We start from the raw sequence: 22212 nt of genomic DNA, 5'->3' as shown, positions 1-22212 counted from the left end.
ATCCATACAATGTCCAATGATATCCAGTATCCATGAGAATGATATAAACTTCCAATATCTATAGTATACCATACTAAACCATGTCAAATGCATGGCTTCATTCTCAGTGGTGTGGTTATTGGACCATGACTGGATTCAAGGACAAATACCCCTAACCAAACCGTTCTCTAATAGTCTTTCACATATGCTATGTTTCCCCAGCTGCCTGGCTTCCTGGAGCTGATAGTGGAGTACTTCCGCCGGAGTCTGATCTCCATCTTTGGGATCCTGGATGAGTACGAGGTGGGCACCGAGGGCCAGAAGATGCTGCTCGGACCAATCACAGACCAGGAAGAGGGGCTTACCGTTGCAGAGCTTGACAGCCAGTTAGACGAAGAGCAGAGGGACAGCGGTCCAGAGAAGACCACAGCCAACAGCAACACAGAGGAGGCGGTCCCAGAGGAGAAGGAAGAGCCTGTGGAGGTGACTTTGAAAGAGAAGGTAGAGGGGGAGGAAAAGGAGGGGGCCGCCACCGAGCAGTCCCAGCCCCCAGAGCCCAGGCCCAAACAGGCCAGTAAGTACGACAAGCTGCCTGTGAAGGTGGAGGAGGACCAGGTGGAGGAGGACCAGGAGCTCAGTCTGTCCAGGGGGTTCACCTCTGGCCTGCTGCACTGGAAGGCTGGAGGAGGGGACTCCACTGCCCACATCCAGACACACTTTGAGATACGTGGCGAGGAGACCAACAGTAAGCCTACAGAGAGGGAGGATAAGACACAAATGACAGAGGAGGAGAGGAAGGCTGTTGTAGAGAAGAGCATGACTGAGACAGCCACTATGGACGATATGCTGAGTGCCTGGCCAGGCTCTCTGTCAGAGAGGAACGGTCTTCCCGGGACGCAGACCCAGAGCCCTATCTTCACCCTGCTGGAGGACGAGCCTCGCTGCTGGGACGAGGCGCCCCTCTCCACGGCCGAACCCTGGCAGGACGCCCTGGCCCGCCGCTGCGTTTGCATCTCCAACATTGTCCGCGGCCTCTCCTTCATCCCGGGGAATGACAACGACATGTCCTGCCACCCTGGCCTGGTGCTGATCCTGGGGCGGCTGGTCCTGCTGCACCACCTGCACCCCCAGAGGAGGAGGATGCCTCCCAGCTACCAGAGAGAGGAGGAGCAGGGCAGGGCCTGCAGTAAAGACCAGTGGTGGTGGGACTGTTTGTCAGCCCTCAGGGAGAACACTCTGGTCACCCTGGCTAACATCTCAGGTCAACTAGACCTGTCCCTCTACCCAGAGAGCATCTGTCTGCCCATCCTGGACGGGCTCCTCCACTGGATGGTGTGTCCCTCTGCCGAGGCCCAGGACCCCTTCACCACGGCGAGCTGCTCCTCCTCCCTCACCCCCCAGAGACTGGTGCTGGAGTGCCTGTGCAAGCTGAGCATCCAGGACAACAACGTGGACCTCCTGCTGGCCACGCCGCCTTTCAGCCGCCAGGAGAAGCTCTACGCCACCCTGGTGCACCACGTGGGTGAGCGGAAGTCCCAGGTGTGCCGGGAGATGGCAGTGGCTGTGCTCTCTAACCTGGCGCAGGGGGACCCGACCGCGGCGCGCGCCATCGCACTGCAGAAGGGCAGCGTGGGGATACTCATCGGCTTCCTGGAGGACTGCGTGGCCATGTGCCAGCACCAGCAGGGACCCCACAGCCTGTTACACCCAGCAGCACACCCCCAACCCCCCAGCGTTAACATGATGTGCAGGGCCGCCAAGGCTCTGCTGGCCATGGCCAAGGAGCACCGGACAGAGTTGGTTCTCTACGAGAGCAGGCTACTGGATATCTCCCTGTCCTCTGTGCTGAGCTCAGCCGTGGCGGCCATCATGTGTGAAGTACTGTTTAAGATTGGACGCTCCTCGTGACAGCCACAGGCAAAGAAACAGAGGGAGGGGGGGTTGGTCTGACTACCAGGCTACAGTGAACACAAACACATCGGTGTGGGTGGTATTATATTTTTATTTAAATAAGACACTTTTTTTTTTTTACAAATAAATATATATATATAGCTCCTCTGCCCAAATCACAACCTTTATTTGGAATTTTTTTATCATTTTAATAAAATATTTAATACTTGGTATTTTAAAAAAAGTATATTTTTATTTGTCGCTTCGTTTTTGTTTTAACCAAAGTTGGCACCCAATGAAAGGTAACGTACTTTAGTTTTGGGGTCTCATGCTTACATTTTATTTGTATGTGGCTGTTTGTCTGTATGGGATCTTTTGTTGGTGTTTTTTTGCAGGGGGAAGCAGACTTATTTAAATTGTGAATCATGTTGTAGATAGACCTCTTTATCGTGTATTAAGGTAAAGAAAAAACCACTGACTTTACTCTGAATATATAACAGTACATCATATATCCTGTTCTGGGGGGGTGCCCTATTGTGCAATAGGATTTAGTAGGCTTGTTGAGGGGGGGTTAACAAATGTGAATGACTTTCGACCACAGGCAACTGACCACAAGTATTGCATCATAATATTATTACTATACCAGTATAACAGGGACGAAACAAGACACCCTGTTCAACTGACTTACTGGTAACCATAGCAACACAGTACTTCCATCAGTCCTTATCTCCTTTTCTATCTATAAGCCCATTTGTATATAGAATATGTACATTGACAGCCCTATTTGGTATCTTCGCCAAGAGATGTGGTATAGATAAGTGATGGTAGTTGATAATTATAATGACCTTTAGAGTTATTATTACTGCTCATTTGAATACTGGATATTTAGTTACTCACTTCAAATGAGGTTAGTCATTTTATGTATTTAAAAAAAAATAATAATTCTATTCTGACTGGGACAGGTCTAAGGACATATAGGGATGAGACCGCTCTAGTTTTGGTTCTGAAAAGACAAGCTTATTTAGATTGTACAGACAGCTAGCAGACCATGATGGGCAGAACTGTATTCCAGAATAACAATGTTGTATAACATGCCTGATTGACAGTTAAGCGTTGTTGTTTTTTACTCTACATATAGGGTACTTCTCCCCCTTTCATTTGATCAACTTTACATTGTTTATTCAGTATAAAATCTTTATTCTATGTTCCACATGTTAAGAATAAACGTACATGGATTTTGGTTGAGCACTGAAGGTGTTTTTGATTCTTCTGTCCAGACATTGTGAACAGGAGGCCGGCGGAAGAATATGGCCAAAGTGTTTTCATATGCCTGTGGTTGTATGCCTGTGGTTGTATGCCTGTGGTTGTATGCACGCGTGACTGAAAGTCGCTTTGCGTTTGCTTAAATGGCATGTTATATTTCATAACTGCAACCAATCAGACTGAAGATGAGTACCGTAGTAGTTTGGCACAGAGAAGGAATTCTATGCATGACAGAAATGCCACAGCTGTGGCATCAACGTTTGCATGACATGCTCTTTCAACCTGATTATGTGGGCTAAATGTGTAGGAAAACATCAGGGGCAGCTGTCACAAGCTTTTGACACATTCCTTGTTATGGCTAGCCGGGCCCAGTTTAAGATAGTTCAGGTCTGTTCTCATTTTTACTCGTTATATGGCTAGCCGGGCCCAATTTAAGATAGTTCAGGTCTGTTCTCATTTTTATACTCGTTATATGGCTAGCCGGGCCCAGTTTAAGATAGTTCAGGTCTGTTCTCATTTTTATACTCGTTATATGGCTAGCCGGGCCCAGTTTAAGATAGTTCAGGTCTGTTCTCATTTTTATACTCGTTATATGGCTAGCCGGGCCCAGTTTAAGATAGTTCAGGTCTGTTCTCATTTTTATACTCGTTATATGGCTAGCCGGGCCCAATTTAAGATAGTTCAGGTCTGTTCTCATTTTTATACTCGTCTTTTATGGGAATAGCTGACGGTAAACACTTAGGTGTTACATTGAATGATGGTTCAATCTGTGTAAGAGAAACCAGGCACCTCACATTCAGCTGCACAACTTTCACTGTCTTCAGAATTGCAAACACATTTAGCTTTTTACTCTTTCGCAGAACAAATAGTGTGAAATACATTTTGATTGACAAAGAAATCCGATCATATACAGATTTAAGACAATCCATCTTGTGGCCTTCATGACAAAGGACAGTGAGTAGATTCAAGATCTGTTCAAGCACTACACAAATGAGAAAGCAGTCGCTGCCGAGGACTACTGTACTAGCCTTAGTGCCGGTCTTATGTAAACTATGTGATACTCGTCATAGCAACAATATGGCTTGACAACGAGCACAAACAGATTGGTGTTTAGGCTAACTGTACAGTACAAGACAGTCCAGGGCTCCTGTGGTTTTACATAGTAAACCTCTGATCAGAAATTAAGATTATCCAAGGGAGTTTAAATTAACCGTGATGCCTCAGTCCAACAGTAATTTGTTTCATAATTCCTCCTTCAGGCAAGGGGTGCTCTCTTCATAGGCTTCAGATGAGCATCAGTAAAGAGTGGCTGGACCACGCATTGTGGACGCCAAATTCATTTCCTTCTCAGCACAGTGACCAACTGACTGCCCATCCCACAGTAATGGTTAAGTCCCGCAGTGACTTATTAATGCTGCTCTCAGCCAGGGTGAGAATATAGTCTCGACCTTCAGTCCTCTTTAGACTTGAAGATGGTGTCCCATTGCTCTTGAGTTGGCTGATCCTTCTGGTTTTTTTTAATAGCCGGGGAAACGGACTGCATCGTCTGCCTGATCTGTTAGCTGCAAAGATGGACAAATATGTTCCACATTTGCTGAGTGTTGGGTAATAGGGATGATGCTGGTCTGTTTTCTGACTGCATGATAAGGGCTAGACAATGAGATGGGTTGAGTTCATTAATACGTACACTATGGACACCATGGCTTTCCAGACTGCGATGCTGAGCAGGTCCACTCCACACCAGGTGTAGAGCGAGCCCCAGCCCAGGGCCCGGAGAGCCAGGAACGCCCCTGTCTCCGGTACTGCAGTGGTGGCCATCGTTCCCTTGAACACACACACTTGAGGTGACATTGAGGTACACGAGTTGCTCGTGGTCCCCAATTTATAGGCTAAACTCACTCCCTAGCAAAATCAATATCAACTCTCAATGTATTTATTGTACATGTGTTTAAGTGGCCTGCTCATTTGATTAGCTATACAGTGCCTTGCGAAAGTATTCGGCCCCCTTGAACTTTGCGACCTTTTGCCACATTTCAGGCTTCAAACAAAGATATAAAACTGTATTTTTTTGTGAAGAATCAACAACAAGTGGGACACAATCATGAAGTGGAACGACATTTATTGGATATTTCAAACTTTTTTAACAAATCAAAAACTGAAAAATTGGGCGTGCAAAATTATTCAGCCCCCTTAAGTTAATACTTTGTAGCGCCACCTTTTGCTGCGATTACAGCTGTAAGTCGCTTGGGGTATGTCTCTATCAGTTTTGCACATCGAGAGACTGAAATTTTTTCTCATTCCTCCTTGCAAAACAGCTCGAGCTCAGTGAGGTTGGATGGAGAGCATTTGTGAACAGCAGTTTTTAGTTCTTTCCACAGACTCTCGATTGGATTCAGGTCTGGACTTTGACTTGGCCATTCTAACACCTGGATATGTTTATTTTTGAACCATTCCATTGTAGATTTTGCTTTATGTTTTGGATCATTGTCTTGTTGGAAGACAAATCTCCATCCCAGTCTCAGGTCTTTTGCAGACTCCATCAGGTTTTCTTCCAGAATGGTCCTGTATTTGGCTCCATCCATCTTCCCATCAATTTTAACCATCTTCCCTGTCCCTGCTGAAGAAAAGCAGGCCCAAACCATGATGCTGCCACCACCATGTTTGACAGTGGGGATGGTGTGTACAGGGTGATGCGCTGTGTTGCTTTTACACCAAACATAACATTTGCATTGTTCAATTTTGGTTTCATCTGACCAGAGCACCTTCTTCCACATGTTTGGTGTGTCTCCCAGGTGGCTTGTGGCAAACTTTAAACAACACTTTTTGGATATCTTTAAGAAATGGCTTTCTTCTTGCCACTCTTCCATAAAGGCCAGATTTGTGCAATATACGACTGATTGTTGTCCTATGGACAGAGTCTCCCACCTCAGCTGTAGATCTCTGCAGTTCATCCAGAGTGATCATGGGCCTCTTGGCTGCATCTCTGATCAGTCTTCTCCTTGTATGAGCTGAAAGTTTAGAGGGACGGCCAGGTCTTGGTAGATTTGCAGTGGTCTGATACTCCTTCCATTTCAATATTATCGCTTGCACAGTGCTTCTTGGGATGTTTAAAGCTTGGGAAATCTTTTTGTATCCAAATCCGGCTTTAAACTTCTTCACAACAGTATCTCGGACCTGCCTGGTGTGTTCCTTGTTCTTCATGATGCTCTCTGCGCTTTTAACGGACCTCTGAGACTATCACAGTGCAGGTGCATTTATACGGAGACTTGATTACACACAGGTGGATTGTATTTATCATCATTAGTCATTTAGGTCAACATTGGATCATTCAGAGATCCTCACTGAACTTCTGGAGAGAGTTTGCTGCACTGAAAGTAAAGGCTGAATAATTTTGCACGCCCAATTTTTCAGTTTTTGATTTGTTAAAAAAGTTTGAAATATCCAATAAATGTCGTTCCACTTCATGATTGTGTCCCACTTGTTGTTGATTCTTCACAAAAAAATAGTTTTATATCTTTGTTTGAAGCCTGAAATGTGTCAAAAGGTCGCAAAGTTCAAGGGGGCCGAATACTTTCGCAAGGCACTGTAATTAGAGTTTGGCGAGACTTAGCAGCTCTTCCTGGAAGTGTAAAAATCTGTGAGGAAGCGATGTGGTTTGGTGTAGGCTAGTCAGTGTGCATCAACATAAAAAAGAATGCCAACTGCCTATTATAATGCTGTCTACTCTTATGTATGATTCTTTACGAGTTTCTCTCTTTTCAGTATGAGCTTTCTTAGAATAAATGTGAGCATACTAAACATATCTCTGGTTAACCAATGAGTTACCACAAAAAAACAGCCATAAGTCATAACAGTTCTACTGCAAGCTTCATGTGTGAGCTGCCAGATTCATGTGTGAGATACCAGAGACAGCCCTGGTTCCATTATAAACTAGCCTTGGTATCAGCTCTTTACAGTGCCTCATAAGGCTGTCTACAGGCCATATCCTCTGTGAGTGAAGCTTCTCAGCCACTGTGACCTCACAACCACGTTCCTCTCATAACACACTAAATCTAATTTGACCACTTTACAAGGCATATTTGGCTGAGATGGAAGTTTACAAAGATGGCCCTCATCTTAAAATAGAATGAAAAAACAAAGGCACCACTGTGCTGCTCTGCCAAGTATATCTTCAAAAGTGATATAAGCTCAGGATCTGTGACTGTCCCGAATGGCACCCTATCCCATTAATAATGTGCTACTTTTGACAAGAGCCCTATGGGACGTGGTCAGAAGTAGAGTGCTAGATTTTGCCCTGCGACCCCCAAAAAGGGAGTGGTGCAAAGGTTACGACCCAGTGCACGCACATGCACACGTGAACACGCACACATTCGCTGCGCAAACACAACCATCATTACAGCAATAAACAGTAGGGGGCGCAACTTTGGTTTTAGAAGTGTGGGGGGGGCATAACCTGGCAAGAGTTTTTGGGCAACAAAAGCTAATTTCCTGCATTAAAAAAAAAATATGAATATGACCCTTTTGTGGTCACTTATTGTAAATAAGAATCTAAACACTTCTACATGAATGTGACTCTAAAATGACATAATACATTATTTACCATTCATTTCTATTGGGCACAAAATAATCTGAAACCCAACCAAAACAAACCGCAAATGCATCCAACAAATGTGTAGAGTCACAAGCTTGATGTAGTCATTTTGTGCTATGAATATGATAAATACTTAACCTTTTAGTAATTTAATACACATAAAATGAATTTGTCCCAATACTTTTGCACCCTTAAAATGGGACTATGTACAAAAAGTGCTGTAATTTCTAAATGGTTCACCCGATATGGATGAATACCCTCAAATGAAAGCTGACAGTCTGCACTTTAACCTCATACTCATTTTTTGATTTCAAATCCAAACTTTGAGTATAGAGCCAAAATAAGAAAAAATGCTTCACTGTCCCAATAATTTCAGAGGGCACTGTAATTCATATCATAGGCCTAACAGTATTGTAGAGCTCTTTTAACTTTCACATAATATAGCTGGATCGCCCCTGTCCTGTCCCTAGGGGTCCACCGCCCTGCAGCGCCCCAACCCAACACACCCTACTCAGCTTTAGGATCTTAGTGAAACATTCATTATTGGTTTCAGGTGTTAGGCCAAGTCCAGAGTGACAACCAAGGGCCAGGCAGACCACCCTGGCCAGGACTGAGCAGTCCAGCAGCTAGGGATTGCCTAAATAGGCATCTCCATTGACGTGGGCATGTTTTCAATACAGACTCCTTTTGTTGTACAGTATTCCATATAAGGCAGACCTTATGAAAGTTGCACAGTATACTTTTAATCTTATGCCATCCATTGTGATATTGTGAGAGGATAACCAACCTTCCAATTCCATTCATCATCATCAAGTGTCTACCAGGTCTTCCTCACATCTTTGTTTTACATGTTTTGTGTCATCGGGAAAAGCCTCTATCAACCCTTGATACAGTTTGGAAATCTACTTTATAGAGGTTTGTCAGACTGCCTTAAAATAGTTTCAATCTTTGAAGCTTCTGTCTTGTCCAGTGTTTGTTGCAAAGAGAGAATAAAGTGTTGCAGCTGCAAAAGTTCACCTCAGTGCCGTCACGCACTAGTCTTCCCTGGTTGACTGACCCTGCTGAGACCCCTGTCACCATCTGATCCTGCTCAGATGAGACATGACAAATAATGTACATTTATACATTATATTATCCAAGAATAGAATCAAAGGTACAATACCTGAAATGACCATTATTCCCAGACTGTAGCCTAGCCATCAACTCAAGATGTGACTTTGTATCCCTTCACTCATTATAATATACTACAAAATTCATCAGAGCTCTGTAGACTGTACTTCCATGGCTGTCTGACCCTGCTGGGACACCTGCCACCATCTGATCCTGCTAAGACATGATGAGCGTAGTGTTGTGTACGGACTGTGCATGACAATGAAGGCTGTAGAGCAATTTAAACCATTCATGAAAATATATGCACTCATTACTGTAAATTGCTATGGATAAGAGCATCTACTGAAAAGGAATGAACAGACCATTTCAGTTATCACATAGAAATAAAGTTGCATTTGCAAAGAAACTAGAAAACATATCAAGCAAGTTTTTTTATATTCCATAAGTATTATCAAATGAAATGTTTTATACAGACTCAAGTTACAAATGCTGATAAACACCCAAATACATGTTTTTATTTTAAATCACAAAAGTAGTGCATTGGAATTTTACTGGTCCTGTATTAGCGGACTGAGATACGTCTGCAGCGCGAGCTATTTGTTTTTCTTCATAATATAAAATTGCCATACATCCAGGGAGGCTATGCAAAAAGTGCAATTCATTTTAGACAACGTTAGTAGTCAGATTATGTGGACCAGTATAATATCACTCCCTCATCGGTCAGGGCTAACAGGCATCTAAAGTTAAATTACCTAGATGTAATGCTAGCCTACATCAATCATTGCTACCTTGCAAACGTTGAGCCAAATCCTGCAATCATCTCGGCAGAGGCGACAGTCGTCAGGAAAGCTGCACCTGAAAAGGGATAATGGGACGTTGTTTATGGGTCACAATAATTTGTCGTATAAGTAAACAATTAGCTAGCTATAGTAGTTACTACATTTATAATACAAAAACGGCTATTATTATATTCACAAACAGTACAACGATCGATAAATAAATAAGCTGGCGCTTGCCTTTCAATATGTGTAGTTTGTTATCGTTTTCTGTCACAATTGCAGTGACATTCAAAGTCGTGTTTATTTTCAAAGTGGTCATTTTATTTGTCCGACACTTAAATAATTACGGTGGAAACATGCTCAGCTAAGAACCTTTAATTCGCTCTAAACTACTCTATCTACATACACATTTTTGGAGCCACGAAAATCAATTGTAGCATACTTATTCATTACTATGCATTTGAACATTAGGGTGTATATTTCAATTTGAGACTAGTATACTCCATCTGAAATACAAATACCGATACTACAATTCCCATGGCACTACTAACGTGTGCGCGCATGTGTTTGTTGCTGGGGCTGCTGTACATTGTAGGCAGCCGCAACACAGGCAACGGGTGGCGAGCTGTTGTTGCAGTGATACAAATGTCTCTGCTTTCAAAACCATGAAGGCATGAACATAAGATTACGCGTCTCCACAACAACACTATAAAATCATTATTTTACCGAATCGAGAGAACTGTGAGAATGTGAGGTGTATCAAGTATAGGCTATTGCTACCAACCAACGAAGACTGCGGACACGACGTTATTGTACTGGCGGCTTGCAACGAGAGCCGTGCACCTCTAGAAATCCATTCCGCGCTATTCTGCAGTAAAATGCCCGTCTTTTATTTTGCGTATATCCTCGTTGGAGAATTGCATTTTTATACACTGAGTGGCTAAACGATTGGCTGTATCTTCTCTGCACTTAAATGTGATAAACATTATCCTCTTTTAAGGACACTCGAAGGACGTCTTTATGACTGGGTTTCTTCTCGCGTCCTCCACATTTTTTGATTGCATTGTGTTTACATAAGTCTGGCCAGTAACGCCTCGCTAGTGGCTACAGTTACAGTTTTCAAAAACACAATGGAAGTGTTATTCAAACAATTGAGGCTATGTTTATTTTCACACTGACAAAGTGGTATAGCTGATCAAATTCTGGAGGATGCACGTCCAGAAAATGAAACTTATTTTAAAAAGTATTTAAGAATTTTTGTTTTGTACTGCAATGTATTGTACAGAAATCGACATTTTCTGACAGCATTACATCATCACTGTGCCATAGGATCAGGAACAAGCACGGAGCACGTCTTTAACCCCATTTATCAGCTGCCCCTGAATTCTTTGTATTGTTTTGCAAGGTGCACTATTTACAGATGCATCTCGGACTTGATGAGCCGGTGCGAGAATGTCAGTATAATCCGATCTGCACGCGCAACTCATCGTCTATGGAGACCTCGGGGCACAAAAAGAAGAGGACTCCCCGCAGGAAGTGGCAGATCTTCCCTGGCCGAAATAGATTCTACTGTAATGGAAGGGTCATGATGGCGAGACAGACCGGGGTCTTCTACCTAACCCTGATCCTCATCATGGTCACCAGCGGGCTTTTCTTCGCATTCGAGTAAGTGCAAATTACACTACAGTAGCTCATGCAAGATCTCATCATTTACAGGTGTGAACAGTCGTTTTTAAGAGTGCCAAAGTTTCTAAGTGTGCCACACTTAAAGGAAATTTAACCCTAAAACTATCTTTTGGTATTTGTTTCATTAGTTCATTGGTGATATAGTCTCAAAATGTTTTTCATGTCAGCAATCAAGTTTTCAAGATATATACCTTCAACATTTATTTTTTTAATAAAGTAGGTATAATGGCTCTATTTCTCTATTTTGAGAGTTGTATATCTTGAAAACTAATGACACATATACCAAAATAAAATGTTAGACCCCCCCCCATACACACACACACTTTGCTTTTGCTATCCCTCAAATCCGTTTCCATCCCAAATGGCACCCTATTCCATATACAATGTGCATCTTTTGACCGGCGCCCTGATCAAAAGTAGTGCCCTATGTAGGGAATATGGTGTCATTTGAAACACAGACCCCATTGATTTATGAATGTAGCTAATTGTCTACCTTTATATAGAAAGAGTTTGGGAGTATGCAATCTGGTTTACACTCAGGTTATGGATGTGTCACTGCAACCTTAAAGGTCCTCAATGATGTCACCGTTGCCCTTGATTCTAAGCAATATTGTGCTCCTATTTTTATTGACTTGGTCAAAGCTTTTGATACGGTAGACCATTCCATTCTTGTGGGCCGGGTAAGGAGTATTGGTGTTGCTGAGTGGTCTTTGGCCTGGTTTGCTAACTACCTCTCTCAAAGAGTGCAGTGTATAAAGTCAGAAAATCTGCTGTCTCAGCCACTGCCTGTCACCAAGGGAGTAACCAAGGCTCAACCCTAGGCCCCATGCTCTACTCAATTTACATCAACAACATAGCTCAGGCAGTAGGAAGCTCTCTCATCCATTTATATGCAGATGATACAGTCTTATACTCAGGATTTTGTGTTAAATGCTCTACAACAAAACTTTCTTAGTGTCCAACAAGCTTTCTCTACCCTTAACCTTGTTCTGAACAACTCCAAAACAAAGGTCATGTGGTTTGGTAAGAAGAATGCCCCTCCTCCCACAGGTGTTATTATTACTTCTGAGGGTTTAGAGCTTGAGGTGGTCACCTCATACAAGTACTTGGGAGTACTGCTAGACAGTGCACTGTCCTTCTCTCAGCACATATCAAAGCTGCAGGCTAAAGTTAAATCTAGACTTGGTTTCCTCTATCGTAATCGCACCTCTTTCACCCCAGCTGCCAAACTAACCCTGATTCAGATGACCATCCTACCCATGCTAGATTACGGAGACATAATTTATAGATCGGCAGGTAAGGGTGCTCTCGAGTAGCTAGATGTTCTTTACCGTTCGGCTGTCGGATTTGCCACCAATGCTCCTTATAGGACACATCACTGCACTCTATACTCCTCTGTAAACTGGTCATCTCTGTATACTTGTCGCAAGACCCACTGGTTGATTCTTGTTTATAAAACCCTCTTAGGCCTCACTCCCCCCTGTCTGAGATATCTACTGCAGCCCTTATCCTCCACATATAACACCCATTCTGCCAGTCACATTCTGTTAAAGATCCCCAAAGCACACACATCCCTGGGTCGCTCGTCTTTTCAGTTCGCTGCAGCTAGCGACTGGAACGAGCTGCAACAAACACTAAAACTGGACGGTTTTATCTCAATCTCTTCATTCAAAGACTCAATCGTGGACACTTACTGACAGTTGTTGCTGCTTTGTGTGATGTATTGTTGCCTCTACCTTGTTGACCTTTGTGCTGTTGACTGTGCCCAATAATGTTTGTACTATATTTTGTGCTGCTACCATGTTGTGTTTTCACCATGATGTTGTTATGTTGTGTTGCTGCCTTGCTATGTTGTTGTCTTCGGTAGTGTTGTGTTGTCTTTCTTTTTGTGATGTGTGATTTGTCCTATATTTATATTGTATTTATTATTATTTTTTAATCCCAGGCCCCCGTCCCCGCAGGGAGGCCTTTTGCCTTTTGGCAGGCCTTCATTGTAAATAAGAATTTGTTCTAACTGACTCGTCTAGTTAAATAAAATAAATAAATAAAGAGAGAATGTTGTCTAGACACTTTTTCCCTGGTCGTTCCATATCATTTCAGAAAACCATGACACCAACCATCTAAGATTGTTCGGAAATACTTTTTGTAGTAAAATTAGCATTCCTGCATCATAATTTTTTTTAAATATATTTTGATCTCTTAGGAATTAAGCTAATTGATTGTGCCCAAATTTTCAATTTTGTGATATTCAGTAAATATATTACCTAACGTGATTCGGACCAAACTTTTTTTCTAACAACGAATAAGACATGAGGAACACAAATAAATGGTTAAAAGCCACCCATGGACCCCCCACACCACACCCCACACCAATACCACCCCAACAACGAGTGTACAGTATCAGGATGTAGGATGGAACATAAACCTAACAACTTCAATGACTAAGTTCTCTGAACAGGGGAAAAAACATCACCAAATTCTCTGAGAACACATTACATAGGATGAAGAAACAATACTCCTAGCCGCAGCTCCATACTACTTGTCAGACATAGAGAACTGATACTATATACTCGTTGTTGGTGTAGGATGGGCGTAGGTTGTGGGGGGTCCATGGGTGGCTTTTGGCTATTTCTTTGGATTTCTCATGTCTAATTCATTCTTAGAAATAAAGTTTGATCCAAGTTGGATGTTAGGTACTATATTTATTGAATATTATATTAATCCTATAAATTAAAATGGCCAATTTGGGTTCAATCAATTAGCTTAATTTCTCAGATATCAAGTTATATTTCAACAAAATAATGTTGCAGGAATGCTAATTGTATCTGTTTCTAACAACAGAAACATTTGAGAACAATCTGAGATGGTGGGTGTCGAAATCCAATTTTTGTTGTGCTTTTTGAGGTGGAATGAACCCCCCCCCAACCATATGGTCACAGAGCTTCGTTTTCGCCAAGCAGATGAAATTTTCCCCACTCAGTCAAGTGTCAAACTTTGGGTGAGCAGAGCTCCAAACATTGCAGAAACTTAATGGTTCTCAATCCTCATTGGTCAGGAAAGATATTTGTGATAGTAATGACTAATGAGTTACTTGATTTTGGGGTCAGGTGAATGCATTCCTTGGTGGGCTGATGTATTTAATTTGGTTTTTCCAGGGCTCTGACATGCTGTTGAGAAATATGAACACAAGGAGGTCTTGTGATGGTTGTGCAGTCCGCAGGGTCGGGGGTACAGGACAAACCATCCTTTCAACTTAGTCTCAAGTCTCATAAATGTTTTCGTGGCTCTCTAAGCTTCTGCAGGTTTTCAAAGGGTCATTTTTAAAGGTTTATATAATTGCAATCTTTCAATTTAGCAATCAAGATGGGTTCAAATTCAGAAACTTTTTGGATTTGCTTAGTGTATCAGCCTGAACATTTCAATCATAGTCATTAATCAGACAAGCCTGTAATTCAATGGCCTAGGCTATTCATTGAGTGATGAAATGCCACAAATGTAAGTCAGTCAGATATGCAGATATCTTCAATTCTACATTTGAATGACAGCTCATATAGGCCCACTGTTATGACATGCAAATTCATTCATTTGAGAGTGACACCGATCCTAATATGTAAAGAGAGAACTGGGAGATGACTGACATATATTTTCCGGTCAGTCTACCCATCTCCCCCTGTCTTTCCTTCTCTGTTGCCTTTCATTCCTCCCACGTTCCATACCTTCCAAAACATGGCACCCCAGTGTTCCCGTTTCCATGGTAACAGTTTCCTCTTAGGCTCTTTGTGTCCTGTCAAACCAACAGCCTGCATCTCCAAGGCAACTGGAGAAGAGTCACCAATTGTTCTAGTTTGATTTGGTCTCCGTCCCAAATTGCATCCTGTTACCTATATAGTGCACTACAACGGTAATAGGTTGCCATTTGAGACTCAGACTTTGTCTCTGTTTGTTGTGTTTGACTAAAGATAAGACTAAAGTAATTGCACTCCTCTAGCCAGAACGGAGAGCATCTCTAAACTACAGTCAAAACATTCATCCATTTATAGTCCAACATGCTCTGGGATTTGCCTGGGAAACATTGGACAAATGGTCCAATGAATGAAACATAACAAGGACGGATTGTGTCGTGATTCAACCTTGGGATGGATCAACTTCTGGTTATTCATTGCATTGTATAAAGCCTGAGAAAATGAAATGAGAAACTCATGCCTGAATGTTTACACATCTCCTACATTTGCATTTTAGTCATCTAGCAGACGCTCAAATCCAGAGTGACTTACAGGAGCAATTAGGGGTTAAGTGCCTTCTTCAAGGGCACATATTTTTCACAGAGTTGGCTCGGGGATTTGAACCAACGACATTTCGGTTACTGGGCCTACCCTCTTAACTGCTAGTCTACCTTTCAAGCTTTCATTCAGACATTTTTCTTCAGTAGAGTATCCAATACTATCCAGATTCCATAGTCTTTACCAAGGGCATAGTCTGTATATTTCTAAAGGCAGTGGGATAGTGAAGTGCAGGTAGAGTGAAAGAATCACGCTACCATGACCCTACCCCAACCTTTCCCTCCACTGTGCCAGATCTCCAATCCAGCCCTCTGACAATTATCCATGCTTTCTTTACAATGCCAACAACAACATTGACCGATAACCTCCTCTAGTCTACAATGGTAGACATTTTTTAAACAGGACTACTTGGAAACTTGCTGCAGCTATTTCCAATCCCAGCATGACGAACTGATAAGATCTGAGTTTCAGTCTAATTCAATTCCAGCGTAGCCGCCTCACAGAGCCAAGGTAGCAGCCATACAGATCTCATATCAGTTCACACTGACTATGCTAAGTGAATAAAAGCATGGTATTTCACTTCATGGCTAATGCCATTAAATATTTAATGTAGTTTTATGCCTAGATTATAACCTGAAACCAATTACTCAAACCTGCGCTCAACATGCCTCACTCATTAAACATGGTGATCTTTGATGTCCAATATTGTAACAACCCATAGAAGACTTTAGGGAACAGACGTGAGGTTAAGAGATTTTGATTGGATATTGCGCCCACCAAAATATTAACGGATTACATGGACATGATTCTTCCCAATCCTTTTTCTAATTCAAATCAAATGTTATTGGTCGCACACATATTTAGCAGATGCTTTTGTGGGTGTAGCGAAATTTTGTTTTCCTAGCTCCAACAGTGCAGTAATATCTAACAATACACAAATCTAAAAGGAATTAAGGAATATATAAATATTAGGACGAGCAATGTTGAAGTGGCATTGACTAAAATACAGTATATCCAGATTAAATGAGTAAAGCAGTATGTAAACAGTGTTCCATTATTAAAGTGGCCAGTGATTCCATGTCTATGTATATAGGGCAGCAGCCTCTCAGGTGCAAGGTTGAGTAACCGGGTAGTAGCCGGTTAGTGATGACTATTTAACAGTCTGATGGCCTTGAGATAGAAGCAGTCTCTCAGTCCCAGCTTTGATGCACCTGTATTGACCTCTCCTTCTAGATGATAGCGGGGGGAACGGGCCGTGGCTCAGTTGGTTGATGTTCCTGATGATCTTTTTGGCCTTCCTGTGACATCGTGTGCTGTGGGTGTCCTGGGGGGCAGACAGTGTGCCCCCGGTGATGCGTTGGGCAGACCGCACCACCCTCTTGGTGCAGTTGCCGTACCAGGCGGTGATACAGCCCGACAGGATGCATCTGTAAAAGTCTGTGAGGGTCGTAGGAGCCAAGCAGAATTTCTTCAGCTTCCTCAAATCAAATCAAAATCAAATCAAATTTATTTGTCACATACACATGGTTAGCAGATGTTAATGCGAGTGTAGCGAAATGCTTGTGCTTCTAGTTCCGACAATGCAGTAATAACGAACAAGTAATCTAACTAACAATTCCAAAAAAACTACTGTCTTATACACAGTGTAAGGGGATAAAGAATATGTACATAAGGATATATGAATGAGTGATGGTACAGAGCAGCATAGGCAAGATACAGTAGATGATATCGAGTACAGTATATACATATGAGATGAGTATGTAAACCAAGTGGCATAGTTAAAGTGGCTAGTGATACATGTATTACATAAGGATGCAGTCGATGATATAGAGTACAGTATCTACGTATGCATATGAGATGAATAATGTAGGGTAAGTAACATTATATAAGGTAGCATTGTTTAAAGTGGCTAGTGATATATTTACATCATTTCCCATCAATTCCCATTATTAAAGTGGCTGGAGTAGAGTCAGTGTCATTGACAGTGTGTTGGCAGTAGCCACTCAATGTTAGTGGTGGCTGTTTAACAGTCTGATGGCCTTGAGATAGAAGCTGTTTTTCAGTCTCTCGGTCCCAGCTTTGATGCACCTGTACTGACCTCGCCTTCTGGATGACAGCGGGGTGAACAGGCAGTGGCTCGGGTGGTTGATGTCCTTGATGATCTTTATGGCCTTCCTGTAGCATCGGGTGGTGTAGGTGTCCTGGAGGGCAGGTAGTTTGCCCCAGGTGATGCGTTGTGCAGACCTCACTACCCTCTGGAGAGCCTTACGGTTGAGGGCGGTGCAGTTGCCATACCAGGCGGTGATACAGCACGCCAGGATGCTCTCGATTGTGCATCTGTAGAAGTTTGTGAGTGCTTTTGGTGACAAGCCGAATTTCTTCAGCCTCCTGAGGTTGAAGAGGCGCTGCTGCGCCTTCCTCACGATGCTGTCTGTGTGAGTGGACCAATTCAGTTTGTCTGTGATGTGTATGCCGAGGAACTTAAAACTTGCTACCCTCTCCACTACTGTTCCATCGATGTGGATGGGGGTGTTCCCTCTGCTGTTTCCTGAAGTCCACAATCATCTCCTTAGTTTTGTTGACGTTGAGTGTGAGGTTATTTTCCTGACACCACACTCCGAGGGCCCTCACCTCCTCCCTGTAGGCCGTCTCGTCGTTGTTGGTAATCAAGCCTACCACTGTTGTGTCGTCCGCAAACTTGATGATTGAGTTGGAGGCGTGCATGGCCACGCAGTCGTGGGTGAACAGGGAGTACAGGAGAGGGCTCAGAACGCACCCTTGTGGGGCCCCAGTGTTGAGGATCAGCGGGGAGGAGATGTTGTTGCCTACCCTCACCACCTGGGGGCGGCCCGTCAGGAAGTTCAGAACCCAGTTGCACAGGGCGGGGTCGAGACCCGGGGTCGAGACCCAGGGTCTCGAGCTTGATGACGAGCTTGGAGGGTACTATGGTGTTGAATGCCGAGCTGTAGTCGATGATCAGCATTCTCACATAGGTATTCCTCTTGTCCAGATGGGTTAGGGCAGTGTGGTTGAGATTGCATCGTCTGTGGACCTATTTGGGCGGTAAGCAAATTGGAGTGGGTCTAGGGTGTCAGGTAGGGTGGAGGTGATATGGTCCTTGACTAGTCTCTCAAAGCACTTCATGATGACGGATGTGATTGCTACGGGGCGGTAGTCGTTTAGCTCAGTTACCTTAGCTTTCTTGGGAACAGGAACAATGGTGGCCCTCTTGAAGCATGTGGGAACAGCAGACTGGTATAGGGATTGATTGAATATGTCCGTAAACACACCGGCCAGCTGGTCTGCGCATGCTCTGAGGGCGCGGCTGGGGATGCCATCTGGGCCTGCAGCCTTGCGAGGGTTAACACGTTTAAATGTCTTACTCACTTCCTGAGGTTGAAGAGGTGCTGTTGCGTCTTCTTCACCACACTGTCTGTGTGGGTGGACCATTTCAGATTGTCAGTGATGTGTACGCCGAGGAACTTGAAGCTTTTCACCATATCCACTGCAGTCCCGTCGATGTGTATAGGGGCTAGCTCCCTCTGCGGTTTCCCGAAGTCCACAATCAGCTCCTTCGTTTTGTTGATGTGGAGGTAGAGGTTATTTTCCTGGCACCACTCGGCCAGGTCCCTCACCTCCTCCCTGTAGTCTGTCTCGTGATTGTTGGTAATCAGGCCTACTACTGTTGTGTCATCTGCCATCTTGATGATTGAGTTGGAGGCGTGGGTGGTCATGCAGTCATGGGTGAACAGGGAGTACAGGAGGGGGCTGAGCACGCACCCTTTGTGGGGCCCCTGTGTTTAGGATCAGTGAAGTGGAGGTGTTTTCCTACCATCACCACCTGGGAACAGCCCGTCAGAAGTCCAGAACCCAGTTGCAAAGGGCTGGGTTCAGACCCAGAGCCCCGAGCTTAATGGTGAGCTTGGAGGGTACTATGGTGTTGAAGGCCGAGCTATGGTCAATGAACAGCATTCTTACAAACGTAGTCCTCTTGTCCAGATGGGATAGGGCAGTGTGCAGTGCGATAGCGATTGCATTGTCTGTGGATCTATTGGGGCAGTAAGCAAATTGAAGTGGTTCTAGTGTGTCAGGTAAGTTGGAGGTGATATGATCCTTAACTAGCCTCTCAACACTTAATGCTGACAGAAGTGAGTGCTACAGGGCGATAATAATTTAGTTCAGTTACCTTTGCTTTCTTGGGTACAGGAACAATGGTGGACATCTTGAAGCAAGTGGGGACAGCAGACTAGGATAGGGAGAGATTGAATATGTCCGTAAACACTCCAGCCAGCTGGTCTGTGCATGCTCTGAGGATGCGGCTAGGGCTACTGTCTGGGCCAGCAGCCTTGCTAGGGTTAACCACTTAAATGTCTTACTCATGTTGGCCACGGAGAACGAGAGCCCACAGTCCTTGGGAGTGGGTCGCTTCGGTGGCACTGTGTTATCCTCAGCGGGTAAAGAAGGTGTTTAGCTTGTCCGGGAGCAAGACGTCAGTGTCTGCAACGTGGCTGGTTTTCAATTTGTAATCCGTGATTGTCTGTAGACCCTGCTACATACGCCTCTTGTCTGAATTGCAACTCCACTTTGTCTCTGTACTGATGTTTTGTCTGATTGATTGCCTTGCGGAGGGAATAACTACACTGTTTGTATTCAACCATATTCTCAGTCACCTTGCCATGATTAAATGCGGTGGTTTGCGCTTTCAGTTTTGCGCAAATGCTGCCATCTATGCACGGTTTCTGATTTGGGTAGGTTTTAATAGTCACGGTGGGAACAATATCCCCTATACACTTCCTGATGAACTCAGTCACTGTGTCCGTGTATACCTCAATGTTATTCTCAGAGGCTACCCGGAACATAGCCCAGTCCGCGTGATCAAAACTATCTTGAAGCATGGATTCCGATTGGTGAAACCAGTGTTTTAACGGGTAATTCATGTTTGAGTTTCTGCCTATAGGAAGGGAGGAGCAAAATGGAGTTGTGATTTGATGGGCGGGGGAGGGCCCTGTAGGCATCCCGGAAGGGGGAGTGGCAGTGATCGTGTTTTTCCAGAGCGAGTACTACAGTCAATGTGTTGATAGAACTTCGGTAGAGTTTTCCTCAAATTTGCTTTGTTAAAATCCCCAGCTTCAATAAATGCAGCCTCAGGATATGTGGTTTCCAGTTTACATAAAGTCCAGTGTAGTTCCTTGAGGGACGTCGTGGTATCGGCTTGAGGGGGTATATACACGACTGTGAGTTATTCTAGGTCAGGTGAACAATAAGACTTGAGTTTCTGTATGTCATCACAATCACACCATGAGTAGTTAATCATGAAACATACACCACCACCTTTCTTCTTCACGGAGCGTTCTTTATTCCTGTCTGCGCAATGTACTGAGAACTCAGCTGGCTGTATGGATGGGGACAGTATATCCCGAGAGAGCCATGATTCCGTAAAACAGAGTACGTTACAGTCCCTGATCTCTCTGGAAGGAGATCCTCGCCCTGAGCTCGTCTACTTAATTGTCCAGAGACTGAACATTAGCGAGTAATATACTCTGAAGCCGTGGATGATGTGCACGCCACCTGAGTCAGACTTCCAAATACCTCTTCTCCCACTGGCGGTGTCTTGGAGCAGCCTCTGGGATAAGTTCAATTGACATGGGGGGTACGAACAAAGGATCCCTATCGGGAAAATTGTCTGCTGCTATAGACCCAGGCTATGAGAAGAGAAGAATGGAGTGTCTGTTCATTTGTAGAAATAATGTAAAAATAAATATGAAGGCATACCTTTCATTTCATGCTTTTGTCACGGACGCCAGTCGAGGAAAATGCTTGGAAATAGGCCAGTAGATTTCAGTCAGTGGATACGTCCCAAATGGCACCCTATTCCCTATATAGTGCACTAATTTTGACCAGAGCCATATGGGATGTGTTGAATTGTGCCACAGAAAGTTTTCCAGGAAGGCCATTCCTCCTTGGCCAGTCTTGTCATCTAATGATTTTAGGTACAGAGGACAGACAGTACAGTAGTGCTAACCAACATCTGTTCATGAACAAAACACTAGGCATGATTGAAGTGACTTTGTTGTTACAAGTTAATCAAATAATTGTGTGTGTGTGCACATTCCTGTTTATCCTAACAGTTTTATTAGTTGTGAACTTTCCACCCACCCAGATACAGAGACTACACTAAGACCAGCTAATAACTACACCTAGCGTAGCAACTCATATTATTGACATAGTCAACAGCGTTTAAGAAATACCTTCAACAGTGTTAGCTTGTGATCAAGCCATCAATGTTTTGTGATTATTGGTGCCGTAAAAACGGGTTAGCAATTAGCATGTTTGACATTTCAGTGGAAGTATTACTACTATCAGCTTTTTGATAAGCGGTTTACAAAAATGCGTCCCGTATTATCGGCATACGGTCCCCAGTTATTGGCCACCTTACTATTTGGTTCAGTTATAAGATATATCTGTTTAATTTTGTTCTAAAAAGAGACACCAACCACGTATCCAAGGGGTTACTAGATAGTTGACTAGTTGGCTAGTTGGCTAGCCTTCGGGTTAAAAAAATGACTTTCCTGTCAAGTCTTCATTGCGTAGCCTGGTGGGCCCTCCTGTAGACTCTTAAAAAATCTTATTGAGT

General features: G+C 43.6%; 2 protein-coding genes across 8 annotated transcripts in view; both read left to right on the top strand.

Moving 5' to 3' along the window:
* LOC112249993 (AT-rich interactive domain-containing protein 1B) overlaps positions 1 to 3109 on the top strand; it is a 92450-nt gene extending 89341 nt beyond the window's left edge. For all 5 annotated transcript variants that reach the window (XM_024419777.2, XM_024419774.2, XM_024419775.2 and 2 more), the window contains one exon: positions 202 to 3109. In XM_024419777.2, the coding sequence (XP_024275545.1) occupies positions 202 to 1887 (1686 nt within the window). In that variant the 3' untranslated portion in view covers positions 1888 to 3109. The remainder of the gene's footprint in view (positions 1 to 201) is intronic.
* A 7062-nt stretch (positions 3110 to 10171) lies between these two features.
* The window catches only part of zdhhc14 (zinc finger DHHC-type palmitoyltransferase 14), a 30825-nt gene continuing 18784 nt past the window's right edge, over positions 10172 to 22212 (top strand). Inside the window, exon 1 of one of the 3 annotated variants that reach the window (XM_042321532.1) lies at positions 10172 to 11277. In XM_042321532.1, coding sequence (XP_042177466.1) covers positions 11033 to 11277 — 245 coding nt within the window. In that variant the 5' untranslated portion in view covers positions 10172 to 11032. The remainder of the gene's footprint in view (positions 11278 to 22212) is intronic. The other 2 variants (XM_042321533.1, XM_042321534.1) reach the window with 2 other exon arrangements.

This window comes from Oncorhynchus tshawytscha, linkage group LG05, assembly GCF_018296145.1.
Source record: "Oncorhynchus tshawytscha isolate Ot180627B linkage group LG05, Otsh_v2.0, whole genome shotgun sequence".
Classification (NCBI taxonomy): domain Eukaryota; kingdom Metazoa; phylum Chordata; class Actinopteri; order Salmoniformes; family Salmonidae; genus Oncorhynchus; species Oncorhynchus tshawytscha.
This window is presented reverse-complemented; position numbering and strand designations above follow the sequence as displayed.